We start from the raw sequence: 17255 nt of genomic DNA, 5'->3' as shown, positions 1-17255 counted from the left end.
AGGGCAAGCGCAAACTTTGTAACATTTCTGTCAGCGCATTCCTCCAGCCTGACCAAGTTCTCCTGAATTGCAATCCTACAATATGCTTTAAGAAAATTCAGAGTAAAGACATCCATCAGCAATTTTGGCACAGATGCAGACATTTCAGTACTGTGACCAAAACTGAACTGCTTGCAGAGCTTCAGATGCAGAATCCCTTCAGTATTTCACAGCTTAAGAATGTGGTTTCCTTTGGCAGCCCACAGACACCACCACTGAAACCGGTCTCCAACCTAAGCAGTCTACTGGCTGAAGTCCACCTCATTCTCACATCTCTTTAGCTCATCCCTACAGTGGCTTTACTTGGATGACATTTACTTTTGTCCCATTGTGTTTACTGTTGTCATCTATTTGCTGAGCATCATCACTGGTGATAATAAAAATGACAGAAGAAGAGCTGAAAGTCACTTTCTTCTTTGGCCTGTCCCCTGCTTTCTGAGACATAACTATTGGTCGCATTGGTTTGTCATTCCCTGTTGCTGGTGTCTCTTTCACAGTCCTCTGGAATCTCATTAGGCGAAAGCACAGGAGTTGCAAAAGGCATCGTCGAAACTGCAAGAGAGAATAAACAGAATGAAGTTACAACTTCCTAAGCATTCAGTATCATGTACGATCCAGTGAAGACAGCAGTATAGTAAATATACTCAAAATAAATTTCTGCATATCTCCACCTTGTTCCGAGTTAGTTTCAGTGCTATAACAAACATGGTGGCTTTTTAGTGGGCACTTTTTTCCCTACGCCAAAGAGCTGAATAGGATCACCTAGCCAGTAGAGGGCACTGAAATGCCATTTAATATTTTACCAGCAGCAAGATCAGCAATCAACAATCTGCAAAGAACAAGAGGACTAGGCTCCAAAGTCTGCTATAGGTATTTTCCCATCTTTGAGTATTCAAAAATCACACATTTGATCTAGCAGGAGAAGAATATTCGCAGAAACACTTCACAGGAGTATGCAGAGGAAAGGAACAAGGGGAGGAAGGGGATAAAAGGAAGAAAACATCACTTTGTAAGTAACTCAAGGGTCTGGAATGTTAACAAAAGCATTGAATGTCACAGATAAAATAAAATTTCAACGGTTGGTAACACAGAACTAAAATGTTCCCATTGAATATGGAAGGAACATAAGTCTTACAGCTAATTAGAAGCCATTTATGATACAGGAAGTCTGTTCTACCTTGTGATTAAATAATGCAAGGTATTCAGTGAAAGCTCACATCAGTATACAGAATGACAGTTATAGTAGTGGCACCGTTTTAAATGCTCCAATTACAGCCTCCCCTTCACAAAGCATAGCATTCAGGTATGGAGGTTAAAGGATGCACTCATTCAGTAGTTCCATGTCTGCCCACATCTAAAGCTTAGAGATGATCTTTTGGGGAAATTCTCTGGTTTTACAAGAAATAAGTGGGCAGCTTCCTCTTCTTTTAATAACTCATAACACGACATGCCTGGAATACATGAAGAGGACTTAAAAAAACCCAACCCCCCCCAACAACAAACACGGCTGGGGGGAAACAACCCACCTTTTCTCTGAAAAGGGAATAGGACATGTTTCTCAACAGCCTTCCACTTAGCTGTGTTCAGGATTATTCTGTATTATCCTGCATGGTCACTGACTTTGCTTTTCCAGCTATCACACAAGCAGCTCTCTGACATGCCAGTTTGGAACAAGGTTTTGTTACAGGAAATTAATCCTACTCTGACACAAGGGAGGCAATAGGTCCTGTTAGGAAGGGACCTAGAAAGTTACAAGATGATAGAGAAGGGTAATCTGGTGCTATGTAAAAACACAAGAGAATGGTCATGTGGAGGTCTTGAAGATTTCAGAGATAATGTGGTACCTCTGAGTAGCGTGGAAGTGAGAAGGCACAAGCATGTTAGAACAGGTCAGATAGAGGAAGGATATTATAGAGAAGAACTGGTTTTAGGATTCATTCTGAGGGCAAAATAACCCAGAAGATGAGCAAAATTATCATCATTTTGGTCTTAAATCTGGAATTGAAGGTGAGTGAGAAGCACTTCACAATGCACCTCCGATAAGTGTGTTCAGCTGATTTGTTCTTACCCTGGCTATGACTTTACTGGCATTGTGCCTGGTACCAGTTTTATTTGCTTCTGGGTATCAGAACCAACAAAATCTTTTTTCAGGTTGAACTACTTAATTTATAAACTTTTATATACTCACTGTATTAAAAAAAAATCACACTGTTGAAAAATACTTTTTGAACATGACTGTTGTTAGCTCCCCACACCCAGGCCAGCTCTGATATTGTGCAGCTGTGTAACCTTAGATCAGCCTGCTGTGAAATGAGCTGTGGGGGAAGAGCTGCAAGATGCCACACTGGGGGCCTCCTGCCTTCACTCGGCAACAGCATTTAAGCTCACCCTTGGCCTCGGTCCCGGTCTGAGCTGCACTGCAGCCTTTGCCTGGCCTCCCATCTGGCTGATCGGACCCACTAACTTGACTGCCTTGTCCCTACAGACTGCTGGCAGGCCTGGGCTGGTGCCTGGCAACTGCAAACCAGTGTAGGAAGTCACAGAAAATTCCGTCTCTATAATGAGGTAATGAAAACCCAGGGAAATCCTTCCAGCAGCCATTCTTATTTCTTTACCCTTTGTCAAGTGATTCTGTTAAACTCCAGATATCTTTAACTCTATACAATCTTGGTTTCAGAAGTTGACAACGTGCATGTTACACTCTCAGTTAACGTTCAGGGTTATAGTGAAGCTATTTTAATGTCTAAATAAATTCACCAACACCACTTAACTGCATTCAGTGGTTATCTTCATAGTACTGATGATTTACAGAAAGATGTTTAGTTTTCCAGTTTCCACATATTTGACATGCCACTGGTAACTCCAAATACTTCCATTCTCTCTTTGCTCTGTAAAGCACTAAAAATGAGCTAGTTACCACCATTAAATCAGTAGTCTACTTTTCATAAATGAAGACTACAAAAGCAGACAAAAATAGAGACTTGTTTTTCCTCCTAGATATAAGTATGTCTTCTTAACAGTATATTATTTATCTCCAGAAAAACATTTCACTGTCATTCACGTGAGATTCCGGCTTTGAATACAACTAAGCTCTGAGAATTGTTACTGGTGTAATATTTTTCCACCAAAAATCACCAATTTATCAAGACTGAAAGGATACAAGACAACATGCCAAAATTTTGTAAAATGTTCCCTTAAAAACTTAATGGAAATATTTTAAGATACAGTGTTTCACTTTCCTACTTTAAAATTGATTTTTTTAGTATTGTACACTTAGAAATTTTTAAATTCATAACAAATTACAAATGTTTGTTGCCACCTGAGATTTAAAAAAGAAAAAGACATCTTGAAATTTTGTTTACTTTTTCTTCCAGGTGCCAGCTGAATAGATACCTACTTTTGCTTGCAATGTTCTTTGTTTTTCATGGTTGAGCTCCTGCAAAGCAACATATCAAGAATGTGCATTCCTAAAACTTTTCTAGGCTTAAGCAGAACTGGAGTATGGTCAATTGTTTCACTCCCTGGTATTTTAACATTATTGAAACATCTTACTGACATATTTGCTTAGCAAAACCCAGTCTAAAATCCTAAACAGGCTGTCACTCATGGGTTTTTTGTGAGCATACTTATTTGAAATACTATGCTGAGTTGTTCAATCCTTGTGTTGACATAATGGAAAAGTTAGAGGCAAGTTTTTTCTTCCTAAAAAACAGACACCAGATATTCTGAATTTTGTCTGATGGAGTTCTGTTGTGGTAAGGGAATGATTTAGATGAGGTTTTCCAGTTGTAATTCATTTCATGGGTAAATTGTCAGAAATAGACACTTAAGTTTTGACACTCCTTCCCCTCCCTTTCACACAAGTGCTCATGTGTGAATTCAGACATTTAAAATCCAATTTCTGATAGGGTAGTACTTTAAGCACCACCAGGGATTGCAATTCTACTAGATCTTTGCCATTTATCCTAGCTGTTCAAATAAAAAAAAAAATCTAGGCTTTACAAATTAAAGTAAATCAGATCTAACCTCTACAACTGTGGCATAGGCTACTAATTATTCAAATAAGAAAATCTTTAATGTACCTACCTTTCTACTCATGAAGATATAGATGACTGGATTATAAGCAGTGCTTGACTTGGCAAAGAAAGATGGGATGATAGCTACTGTTGGAGTTACAAGGTTGCTATAGCCATATGTTACCAGGAGGGAGACCACTGCATAGGGCATCCAACAAATAAGGAATGTGGAGATCATTAAGAAACACATTTTAGCAACCTTCTTTTCGTATTTTAGAAGTTTGATCACGTGAACAGTCTGGAAGTCTTCCACACAGCAAAGCTGTAGAAAAAAAAAAAGAGATAAAATGGTAAAGTAAAATAGCTCTATTTTTACTTGAAACTGAATAGTTGTAAGTTTATTTCTAAATAACTAATTCGTCAATTTAGTTTTAGGCACAGACACTATACACCATATCTCGTGAACCATAATTCTTCTGGAAGTTTACATCATGCTTCCTAGACTTTTACCGCTTATATTAAATGTAAAAATATGATCTGAGGAGAAATAGAATAGCAAATCTACTGGAAAACAACAAATCCAGTGATGTAACAAAACATGATGCGCTTATCATAAGTATTTTAGAAAACCAACTTGCCCTCATCCACTGGCATAAGCAAGTTCAGTTCACATTTAGTGGTCCTTTGTCTGACTAGTGAGACAATCCTGTAGATTTGTCTCATCAGCAATCTTTAGAGAGAAGAAAATTTCTTTAATAGATTTCTCCGTACTGCTCTGCCACTTTGTTATCCTGAAATTATGAAATCTCTATTTAGAGCAGAATAGTAGGCAGAAGGTTCCCAGTGTCATCTGAGTGAGTCATAAAATAAGGAGAAGATGGGACATGTACATGAGTGTTCTCCATAACAGTTATCGGCTGTGCCAATACTGTTGACCACAAACTTGAATGGGCCCAGGCTAATTACCCACAGAATATGAATCATTAACACTTTCTGACACTGAAGATCTGAATTATGATGGGTTGCCTTAACATGGAAAACTGGTTTAACAGGGCTTAATCTCCACTTGGAAGAGTTTTACAGGGTTATCTTCTCAAGAGTTGCAAAGAGGAGAAAGGGAGCTCCTTAATCAGGAGAACTGCAAACAGAGTCTTCTTTTCCCCATTTCAAGGGAGGATCTGATGTGGATTAGTGAGTATGAGCAGTTCTCTAACCTGCCTCCCAGTAAAACTACAAAACAAATAGACCGTGGTAGCTCTAGGTTGGTTTTCCTCCAACCTTACATCCTTTCTAATAGTCCCTGACGCGGATGAATGTTAAACATTCAGAAGTTTGAATAGGAAGTGAAAGTGCAAATTTAGGCTCTGATTCAAGCTTAATATACAGCGTCAGCAGTTTTCACTGAAAATATTACAGTAAGTCTTTTATTTGAATCAACTTACCATTCTTACTGCATATAGAATATGGCCATAGCAATAGGCCATGATCCCAACAGGTGCTACTAGACAGCTAAGGAAAAAAAGGAGCACAAAGGAGGTATCATTGGGGTCTTTCGACTTCCAGTCCACTGAGCAACCTAAGCCGTGAATTTCCAGTGTGTATCTGTTCCAGCCCAAAAGAGGTGCTCCAGTCCAGGCTAATGAATAAAGCCAGATGTATGTGATAGCCCGCCAAGACCAAGAGAAGTCAATCACTTTTGCATGGACTACTCGAATGTAGCGTTCATAGGCAAGAACAGTGAGAGTCATAATTGAAACAATTCCTGTAAGAAAAATAAAAGAAAATAAATTAAATCATTCACAAACATCGCAAATTGGACTGAAGTCTTCTTGATAAATGTTTCCTTTACTAGCAGGTTAACTCAAAATTAGCTAACTCATATTATGAATCTAACACCAATAAGCTTTTTGGGTCACACCCCACTACTCACTAACTATTAACTCAAACAGTATCACTAGCTTCAGAACTACTCAGAGCAGGTGCTGGAATCTGACCCATGATGTACAATGGCTAAGAAGTAGGACAAGAAAAAAAAGAGACACCAAGCTAATACTTTTCCCTAAACATTACTTCATTAAGAGAGATCGTGCTACAAGAGGTGGTTTTGTTGTTGGCAGTTGTTCTGAGTTTTTTGGTTGTTTTGTTGTTTGGGGTCTTTTTTGGTTTGGGAGGGTGGGGTTTTTTAAAAAGAGAAAAAGCTGCTATATAAAAATGATATAATAAGCAATAACAAAATGTGTTAGAAACCTAGGAATTCAGAGTTGAGACTGAAGTCAAAGAAAGCCTTCAACAACTGAAAGCACAGAAATGCACCTTTAATGTGAACAAAATGACTAGGAGAACTCCAACTTCTTTCAAGATTTCCTGTAAGTCTTTGCATTCCAAAGAACAACCAGAAAAGCAAAGTGTTACATTGCTGAAGGAGTCCCATCTGGAAGACACTGGGTTATATTGAGTGGCCTCTCCTATCTTGTTGCTATCATAAAAGTATCATAGTCTTCATTTCAATTATTTGTGTACTCTCTTCCTTTTCTGTCCACCTCAACCTTACTACACACTTATTAACACGTTATGACAGAAATCACAGATTATTTTCAGCTCTCAGCATTACCCTATCAAGACACTTTTATAATTTAGTGAAGTCAAGGCAATTCTGTCTTGATTAGAATATAAGGATTTCTGTTTCAATGGTCTGTGAAATTTAATGATTAAGAACCAATCTGCTCATCATGCATGTGTCAGTCACCCGAAATCTGTTACAATTCAGTCAAGCCCATATACACAGCCTCTTAAACAATACAAAAGGGTGTATTTCACAGCACTCTGTGAGGTTATACAAATACCTGTGTCTAAATTTGTGTACACTTTATCTAATAAGCAGCACAGGTATTTTGTCATGCATACACACAGCATTTCATTTCTTCAAGTACATTCATATTTGGCATAACATGCATTTATACAGCTGTGATAAGGTTAAACATGCAGATTTCACTGCCAAAAAGAGAATAACCATTATATCCAGCAGAAACCTTCAAAGGTTATCACAGATATCTGATCTCACTTTAAAAAAAAAAAAAGATAAGCATTCAAGGAAGACAAATTAACAGTAGCACGCTCAATCACCAGCAACATGGATTTTAGTAAGGCAACTAAGAATAACAAAACCTAGATAAACACATAGCCTCTGTCTCAAGGCATTCATCAGCAAAACCAGCATACTATTAACCTCGTATCTCACAGAAGGATATACTTTAAGATCTCTGTAAGAAAGTTACTTTATCCTGCAAATATTAGAAGATCCCTTTTACAGGTGATGAGTTTAGAAAGCTTTCTTGATTAACAGGAAGTATTTCCCACTCTAAACAAAAACATGACACATTCTTGTCATGGCTCTCTTTGAAATGAAAAAATGAACTTTTCTGGTTTTTAATATGTACCTTTTTTGCCAGTGTTATCTTTAAGTCTTCATCACAAAGAAGTAGATATTGCTGGACATGCAGAAGGCAAGGCAGACTACTTTCACAGTTAGTTTTGTGGGTTTTCTTCATGTATAAGTTATTGCTATAGGAATTTTGTTTCTATGGCTTGAAAGAGAAATTAGACTAGCAAATGTGGACCAGAGGGTTTCCAGAACACTTAAGGTTTGGTTGGGGTTTTTTTAAATGAAGTTGATAGGAAGTCCTTCATGCCCTTTTTCAGGACCTACCGTGCTGAAAATAGATTGAAGAATGTGGATCTATGCAAGACCTTAGCAGGAATTAGAAGATAATTACAGAATTATATAGGTACTATTCTACACTTATACTAGCTCAGGTAAATGCTTTATACAATCAAATGCAGTCTACTTCCTGGACACAAGGTAAAGGCAAGAAATTCACTTCCCATTTCTCTGTGCCCAAAGACTAGGAATTACAAAATTTTACCTGATGGTTATTAAAATCATCCACAGACATGTTTACGGAGGAAATTCACATCACTCAACTGTAGGCTCAGTTTGCTTACATAGTGCACTGAGGCTTTGCCTGTGATCATTGGATAGAAAGAACAGCTCCTCAGGATGAGTCAAAATTCCTAAATTAACCCCTTGCTCTTTACCACCTTCCTTCTCTCCCACTAGAAGCTCAGGGAAACCAGGTGGATAAATAAGGTACCAACAATGGTATTCAATGACTAATGTCCCTGTGTACTCTTAATATTCCCCATCAGTTTTTATACATGAGTACTGAATTCTGGCCATGACAAAGTAATCAAAAGCACACATGCTTGGTTGAAAGTACAGGCGTTCAGAAGCAATAATTTACTGAGTCCTTGACATTTTCAAGGAAGTCATTGGAAGCTCAATATCTCTAAAACTTTGTACTTACACAGAGATCTTTGAACAGTTTTTCCTCAAGCCCCTTTCAATCTGAAACCAGTGCTCTTTCAATGCATGCTTGAGTTTTCTACCCAAACCATAAAAGGGAGCTTGGTTAGCCTGTTGGACAGTATGTACTGAAATGCTAATCCCTGTTCTGTTGGTATTCAGGAAGTGTCTGGTAGCATGTAGGCATGAGGCAAGAAGTTCAGGTCACAGCATGTTACAGTAAATTTGTCTCTGATGCAGGATCTCTACTGTAACAAGGTCATAGCTACAAGAGCAGAGGTTGAAGTAGTTAACCATAAAAATAGAAGTTTGATGCAAAATATCCTCGCAGGATAAGACAAAATGTAGGGAATTTTGTCCAAAAAAGCCCCTCGTGCTGTGGAGCCATGGCTACCTGTGTATTTGTGATATGCAGAAATATCTGTAAGAACAGGAATACTGAGATCTGCCCTAAGGAGATGAGTTTTACAAGTTGTATTATAAACAAAGTTCGTAACTAGGGGAAAAAAACCCACATTAATTCTCGTGGAGGGTGCTGCAGATAATGCTGTTTAAGAGTCATTTGGGTTTTGTTGTTCTTGTTACTTCTACAGTGGACTACATGACAGAGGAATTCATAAGAAAACAAAATTTCAGTGTGTTCCACGGGTAGAAGCCACCTGGCAAGTGTGCATCATGTCTAAGTAAACATGTTTTTAAATGGACAGATAAGCACCTTTTAACTCTCAGATGAGGGATGACCAATAAACTACTTTTACTGAATGAGCTGAACTGAACTACAGACAGCATCTCTCAGCATTCAGACATTCCTGAGCGGAACAGAAATAGCCAGAGGAACCACTGGGTAGTGTCATCAGCATTTCAGAAGCAATTTAACTCACAGGAATCCAAGATTGCACGCTTTTTTTGCTTTCCCCTCCTTTAATGTTACAAAAAAAAAAACTATGGAAAAAACTGTATGAAATACTACTATACTCCCATAGCATGTAAATAACTTTTAGAGCTGTAAATTTCATTGTCCATCTTTTTAATATACAAATTCTATAGAGTAACTCTCGTGACTTAAGTTGAGATTCATTACTCCATAGGAATTAGTAGTTCTTTTTTAGAACTGTTTCCATGACTTGACATTAATATCTTTATTAATGTACTGTAAGATTTGATGCCTTTTTTCAAAAAGAAATAAAGCTTGCAAAAATCTGTACACGATAAATCTTATTTTGACTTTACTGTGTAAAGTCTGTGTAATTTGAAGGTTAAGCTTGTGATTTGAAGGTTTCAAATGTTACTACTACAAGTTGTTTAAGCCCTCAAAATACAAGCAGCTGCACAACTCTCAGTTACATCACAAACTGGGGAGCTATTGCTTTTGATAGAAAAAATGACTAATTCTTGGCAACAGTTTTCCAGCTTGTAAAAGCTTCAACTATTTTATTCCTAGCTCAAGTATAAAAAAAGTTCTCAATAGAATCTTCAAAACTGTCATGATGACTTAGGAGCTTATGTTCCACTAAAAGTCAGTGGAGCATAAGGTCCAGTTTTGCAGTGGGGGGCAGGGAGGGGTCCTTGTTTTTTTAATAGGACTTCAGTACAGGCAAGGGCAAGACTAGAGCAGAAAACAATGAATTTTCCCCACATTATGCATCTTTTCCATTCTGGATCAATATGTAATCAAAGCACATTTGATACTTCTAAAAAACTTTGAGAAAGAAGAAGCACAGATTAGCTCATATAACTAGAATAGCCTCATGGATAGACCATTAAAGTATGAACTGACTTTCATATCTGCGAATGATCTGCAGCAACGACTGGAAACCTTATATGTTATTTGAGTTTCCCAACTATTGGGAATTTCAGGTATTCTGTGTGTGCACTTTGTGGCAACAAATTTCATTATTAAGCTCCAAAGCCATAAAACGCCTAAGGGTCTTTTACAACTCTAAGTAGCGAGAGCGGGAACATGCCTGCCACCTCCACACTTATGATACAAACTAGTAACACTCAAAGTACAAAAATCTTGAAAAAGTCCGTTCAAACTCAATGCGCCACAATCAGTGTGCAACATGCATTTTGACAATCTGCAGGTTTTTTTCCATATGCTAATAGCACTGTCAAGTTCCAACCAAATTTCTACAAAAGACAAAATAAAAAAATATTTAATGAGTTACTTATATTTTATTTGGGCAATTACCTATACCTCCTCTGCACTGATCCCAAGGATGGAAAATTTCTTCTCAAATGAGGAAATTCTAATTAAATGAGAAGTGGGGAAGGGAGAACTTAAACATTTTTGGTAGGTGAAATTAATTCAGTTGGAAATTAGCTCTGATGTCAAGGGATGGTTTCAAGCAGCAGTTGTGATATATTCAACATCCTAAAGAGTACTGCTGGAACTTTACAGCTCTTTGTTATGATTAACAAATGAAAGAGTTAAAATAATCTCAAAAGGAAGTGTAAGATAGTTACTTTTTTTCCTCACGGTAATCTAGGATTCTATTAAATCTACTCTATTAACCTATTAATGCCAATAACAAGATAGCAAAAAAAGACATCTAAAGATGCATCTACAGAGTAATTGTTAAACCTACATCTAAAGTCATAGCTTTCATGAAGTAAGGCAGAGCTTTTCACAAGACTTATCTAGATGCATAGTTCAAAGGGTTCAGTAAGAAGTCATTCATTTTGAAGTCACCCACAAATGGATTTAAGGGGTCATTTTTTAAAGGGCCTGCTTCTAATAAATTCCTGCCCCTAGCAGACTTACTTGCAGATGTCTAGAAGTCAGTTTTTAATCAGATTTTCCATCTTTAAAGAAAATAGTTTTTGAAAGAAAATAGTTTTTGAATCAATAATAAATAGCAAGTAAGCTTGTAATGTACATGCTTATCAGTTTGCCCTTGAAGCCAAAGCAGTTATATCAAAATAATTTCTATAAAAGCTAATCCTCTAGACTGATGTGTTTTGTTCTGCAAGATAACTAGTAGAGGTGTAACACTGGTTTCAGATACACAGTTAAAACCTGAAACAAATATATGAAAATTCAGCTTTGCATCATAGTTTCATTAGATGTAGTGTGCTTCTTGTCCAGATTTTTCCCAGCAAGTGTCAATGACACTATAGAAAAGGCTGAGAGAAGTTTATTACAGTTCACTGCAAAGAGTTCACGAGTGAATCCTGAAGTCTTCATTCAAGAAAAATTCATTATAAACATTAATGAAGCCTCCGTACATAAGGACTTCATCCATTATTCACTTTGGATTTTAACCTAAAACTTTCAGAATTATTTCATTCTAGAGATCTTCCTTTTCTATATTATGCTCCACTTCAGCATCTTTTAATCATCTTTCCACTGTTAGCGATTTCTTCTTTTAAAACATTGTTTAATCATAAAGTTTATCTTGCATCCTAACAAGTCACTCTTTATGGCCAGTTCACAGTTCTGTATCTTTGCCCAATATTAACACTAAATCCTTATATGAGGAAGGATGGAGGGAATGCTTAGATGATCACAGTTAAGGGGCTTAAATGCAGGATTGTGTACAGAGCAATGAAAAGCACTGGTTATTTGTGGTTCGGATAAACCTATTAAATTCATCTCGATAAAACGTACATCTGAAATGTGATGCTGAACTGGTAGAACCCCTGTTAAGAGTCCATTTGGTGGATCTGATGGGATATCTATGCTGGGCATTAAAGATTCTCTGCTTTTCCTCTGGTCATTAAGCCTTCTTGTCATAACCTATATTTAAAAACAATTATGGATAACATACACTTGTAGCTACCGTGATTTTCAAACACTATGCAAGCTTCTATAAAGACCTTAATATGGTTTGGATGACAGATTCATTTTTAAGTTAGAAGAAAAAAAAATGGTCTACTTGCTATATCCTTCTTTTGTGTACTCGTTGAACTTCTAGGCAAATTTGAGCAGTAGTGGTATGGTATTAATTTCTCTACTTCCAGTCATAGCTGCATATTCAGATCAAAAATGACAACAAAACTTGAAAGTTTGTTTCCACTGTAAAAAATAAGAAATTCATGATGCTAACCTCAGTTAGCTAATTCAGGTTAAAACAGAAGTAAAAACAAGGCTTTGATTCGTATTAGCAACTGGAATTCTATACTACAGACAAGTAGTGAAAACAACTTACTAACAAGAGTGAAAAACATAACCTTTTGTTATGGATTTCATGCAGCAAAATACAGTTGTTTTTTTTTCCAGTATGGATTAATTCTTAACATTGATTTCTCTATATTGAGTCTATCTGTGATGTCAAGCTTCAAAGCAACCCCAGAACTTTTAACACTAAAGAACAGGTGTAAGTGTTCTTTAACTACTCATATGCTAAATAAAGCACAAAGGCTGGTAAGCATGTACCTGGCAACACTGTGGTAACTATCCCTAGTATTGATGGTGTCATGCTATGAAATTAAGCAACTTATGAGACTCCGTATCCTGTGAGGTTGAGGCTCTCTGAGGCAGGGGAGGAGGGGGAAGGTGGTGGTTGTGTGTTGTCCTCAATGTTATCTCATGATGAATGGTTGCATACATCTGACATTTAGCTTTATGCTGGCTAAGTCAGCAGACCTTGCAGATTCTCTTTCATACATGACACTAGTATGGATCACCTCTTTGCAATGCTAGGTCCTGGGTATTTCATGTGTTAAGCAGATGGAATGTCCTTCAGGTATGTAACATGTCTGGCCTGATGCCACAATTCCCCCATAGCGCTGAGCTGGCACTTGCTGCGTGGTGCCATACCCTTGTGGGGCAGAAGGAGCTGACTCCCAAAATTTTTAGCTGATACAGCAGGAAAAGAAAGGAACCCTACACAGTGTTACCTAAAGTAGACACACACACAAAATCTCACGTAAGTAGAACATTTGTCACTTTCTCAGAGAGTCTGTGAAGTTTGTTTTCAAAGCCATCCCTGTCATATCTCCCCACCTACCTAAGCATGGCTTGTCCTCTATATTCCTCCATTTTCACTATTTCTTTTTCAGTCCTGCTGCCTATGAACATTTTTCATATCACACATTTTAGTGGGAAAGGATGGGAATACATGGCAGTAGCAAGTACAACTACTTATTTTCTTCTTTGCGTGCTCAGAAATCAAATTGAAAGGCAAGTCTATGACCACAAAGGATCTCAAGTCACACCTATCACTAAAGAAGTGAGAATACAGCCCATTTGTCCAAGGATAATGAAACTTGAAGCATTAATACATACGCTGATTGAGGTATCTCTGTCACTACTTCTACATGCCTCTTTCTGGTGCCAGTTCTTTCAATAAATTGGTCTATTACAGCCCCTATGAAGCAATCATGAACCTTTGCTTTCAAACAATTTTAAGCTAGAGGACTCCATCTTCTCCCTCCCACACCCATCAATTAAAATACATTAATTTTTGGATCACTTTTGGTTGGCTGGTAAACAGCAGGTTATAATGTCCATTGTAACCAGAAAACATAACGGTTTGCTTGATTTAAGCCAAGTCTTGGCAGAGATTCACCAAGAGCACGTAGATGCAAGGCTTCTTGTGCTGCCCCCACAGAAATGCAGTGCTTTGCATAATGCCATACACTTTGGTGGCAGTTCTCACCTAGAAGAACCTCACATTTTTTAGCCCACTACGTATCCGCATCATCCATGTTCTTGCACTGCTTCCAACTACCTCATATGTGATTTATGCATGTGGATGGCTCCATTCATTTTCCATGTACAATTCAGTTTTTGCGGCCTAGCACAGAGGAAAGCACTGAATTTTACTTCCTCCACACCCCCCAAACAGCTTTTCTGGAAATTATTTAGACTTCATTCTGAGTGAGCTGCATATTTTAATATGATTAAATATGTGCTGATTAAAAAAAAAGTCTGTTACAGAAAGCCATTATGCTTATTGTTTGTATATTAGCCCCTGAAACGAGAACCTGTACTTTTCTTTAAGCAAGGGAGAGGCAAATATGGGAATTCATTACTTTGACTCTCTTAGCAAAAATATGCATTTCAAAACAATTTTTAGTTTTTACCTGAAACAAGTTTTGTTACACTTAAAGCTTCTTGAGATTTATGTATTTTGACTCAAGACTAAAGCCCCATTCTGAAGGTTAGTTTACTCTACTAGCAAATCAGTCTTCCTAACTCTTTCTGAAAGACTTGACTGCTCAGTGTTTACAAATAATGCTTGCCTAATCTATAGATTTTAATCTCAGAATACTCCTACCTGTACATACCGATTATAAACACTCTGTGTTTAGGAACTACAGGTGCTAGTTTTAGCTCTGATTTAAATCTCAGCAATTACCCTAGCATGGACGGGGTCATTCTCATTTAAACTGCATAGGTCAAATGTAGCAAAAGTGTCTTCTTGTTTAAGCCAGTAGCATGCAATTCTATATTGCAGCTCTTCTCCAGCAGCCAGCCACTCAGAATCAGAGAGGAATGATAAGCTATTTCTTGTTGTTTGTTTTTTTTAAAAAAAATTCTCTTATTTTCCTAGTGAAATACTGCATTTAGTGTAGGTTTGATTGTGTCTCATGTAATATTCTATTTCTTCTGTACTCTGGGTTTTTCCAGAAGTCATATTAGTCTTGGTACATCATGAAATACTTCGAGCTGCAGTGTCAATCATCAGGGAGAAGAGTGCAAACCACATCTGCACTGTATTGTCCTATACGATGTGCATATTCTGACTTTATAATCCCTAATTAGAACAAAGTAACACAGTGCCCCTCAGAACAGAAGCAGTAGTTTCAACTACTTCTAACAACCACAGTGGCTTCAGCCCTCTCCATAAAACTTACTTGCATTGTTTGCCGTACTGCCCCCCCTCAAACATGGCTTGCAATTTGGACAGAGGGGGTATCAGATACATATTCCTGAAGACTGAGCATCTCTACAGAGCAACTACAGCATAACGTAGCAAATGAGATTCAACTCTGAGACAGATCAAGACTTCTGTCAAAGGGCATATTATTTTGCATATCAATTAATCCTTGACCTATATCCAAGTGCTGAATTACTATTTTGCATACCTAATCAGAGGGGAAAGGCACTCTTCTGCAATCCCTCCTCACCTCTTTCAGATTTGAAAAACTAAAGAGCAGCAATTGAGTAGAAGCAACTTCTTGTGCAATGGCAAGACAAGGTGCTACTGCAGTCCATAGTTCTGTATTACTTAATATATTAACTAATCTATTTGAATTCAGCAATTAGGTGCTATAATATTTTTTAGGTGACAGCTATGTATCACTTATAATTTTTCAATAAATTTTAGCATCCACAGTCAAATCTAGGTAGATGAAAATCACTTCTCCTAGACACAACAGACTTCAAGTATATTTTATATACGCCTCTCCTATAAAACTACAGCGGAATTAATCACCTCTTCCATGTTCAATCCTGCAAGTGATTAATTCACTTCAAAAAAAAAATCACTAAAGCTGAAAGCATGCTGATTGAGTCTCCAGCTGTCTGTAACACAAGATCCTAAAACTGTCTGCCGAGTAACCATAAAAAACACTTTTAGTGAGATTAAATCAGTGCATATAACATACATTGGTAATGCAAGAGGGTGGCACAGGGCATCATTCTTCCAGCGTGTCAAGAAGAGCCTTAGATGAAGTAGCTAACAATTATATACAAATAAATGTTTTTGCTTTGTTTAAAAATAGGCTGTAACTGAAGCCAGGTCCACAGGACAGAGTCTCTGGCAATTAATCCTTACTTCAGTATTGGAGCGGGGTGGGGGTGGGTGGGGGGCGGAAATCAGCTTGACTTAAAGCAAGTAAAATAACCTTTCAGAATTGTACCCTTTCTTTCTCAGCAAAGAGATTCTCACTCAGTTGTACACTCCACAGCTTTTCACAGCAAAGTACAGTCTGTAAAACTGCTTGCAAGTTTTCCTGTCCTCCAGTTTACGTTACTGGAACGAAGTATGTACCCGAATCTCAACATTTACTTGGTAGCTCATCAAAATCTAGCTGCTGTATACCAGTGGTGACTTGTCCAGAAGGGTCATAATACTTTCAATTAATTTGACATTAAAAGCTGGCAGGTTTTTTTTACCTTTACAAGAACAGCTTACAGTTAGGAAAGACAGAGGTCTCTAATCACACTTTAGTAACGCTAGCCTTTCAATCACAAACAGTTAAGGTTTAATAATATAAAGCCTACCCCAGAGTACACTCTTACTACGCAATCTTCTGTCAAGAGACTACCTCAGATACATGATTTTCGTTCCTTTTCCTCAAGACCATTCCTGTTATCAATCAGTTTTTCCACTCCTTTCTTCCCTTGCTCAATTAAACATATCAGAAAGTGTTAGAACAACACTACTGGCAGATGGTTTAGTTGCCATTACTTGTAGTGAAGTGATTTATGCTTGAGAGGTACATATGTACGTACCACATGATCAGACTAGCTTACTTCTGAACCCTCAGGGCCTCATCCCATGTACAGAAGGCATTAAAGCAGACATCCACTGCCTGAGGATGGGCAGGATACAAACTTCTCTTGTGCACATCAAGTTTTGCAACAGTCAGTGTCATTTAAAAAAAAAAAATCTTGTTTGTCTGTTTGTGAAAAGCCAGCAGATGCACATGAAGATTATGCCCTAAACCTGTATTCCACAATTAACAAATTCTTGCTTCAGGTAAGAAGGTATCCATGTCTGTTAACGAAGACATTTGGGTATGTTTAGCTGCCAGGTGTCTTCTCCAGCAATTATACCCAAAAAACCTATGCTCTCAGTGATAGACAGTAAACCTCCCAGGTATGAGTTGTATTACTACATTGGATAAAGAGATTACGCAGTTCTCTACTACTTGCAGCTTGG

The 17255-nt window shown here is 37.6% G+C and overlaps 1 protein-coding gene across 1 annotated transcript in view; it reads right to left on the bottom strand.

The window, feature by feature from the left end:
* Nucleotides 1-327: 327 nt before the first annotated feature.
* Nucleotides 328-17255, bottom strand: part of OPN3 (opsin 3) — a 21791-nt gene continuing 4863 nt past the window's right edge. Inside the window, exons 2-4 of the mRNA XM_009329149.1 lie at nt 5498-5817; nt 4126-4377; nt 328-591 (exon numbers count right to left, since the gene is read on the bottom strand). Coding sequence (XP_009327424.1) covers nt 328-591; nt 4126-4377; nt 5498-5817 — 836 coding nt within the window. The remainder of the gene's footprint in view (nt 592-4125; nt 4378-5497; nt 5818-17255) is intronic.

Source organism: Pygoscelis adeliae, unplaced genomic scaffold, assembly GCF_000699105.1.
Source record: "Pygoscelis adeliae isolate BGI_AS28 unplaced genomic scaffold, ASM69910v1 Scaffold77, whole genome shotgun sequence".
NCBI classification, from domain to species: Eukaryota; Metazoa; Chordata; class Aves; order Sphenisciformes; family Spheniscidae; genus Pygoscelis; species Pygoscelis adeliae.
Note: the sequence above shows the minus strand (reverse complement) of the source record. Positions and strands in the feature narration are given on the sequence as shown.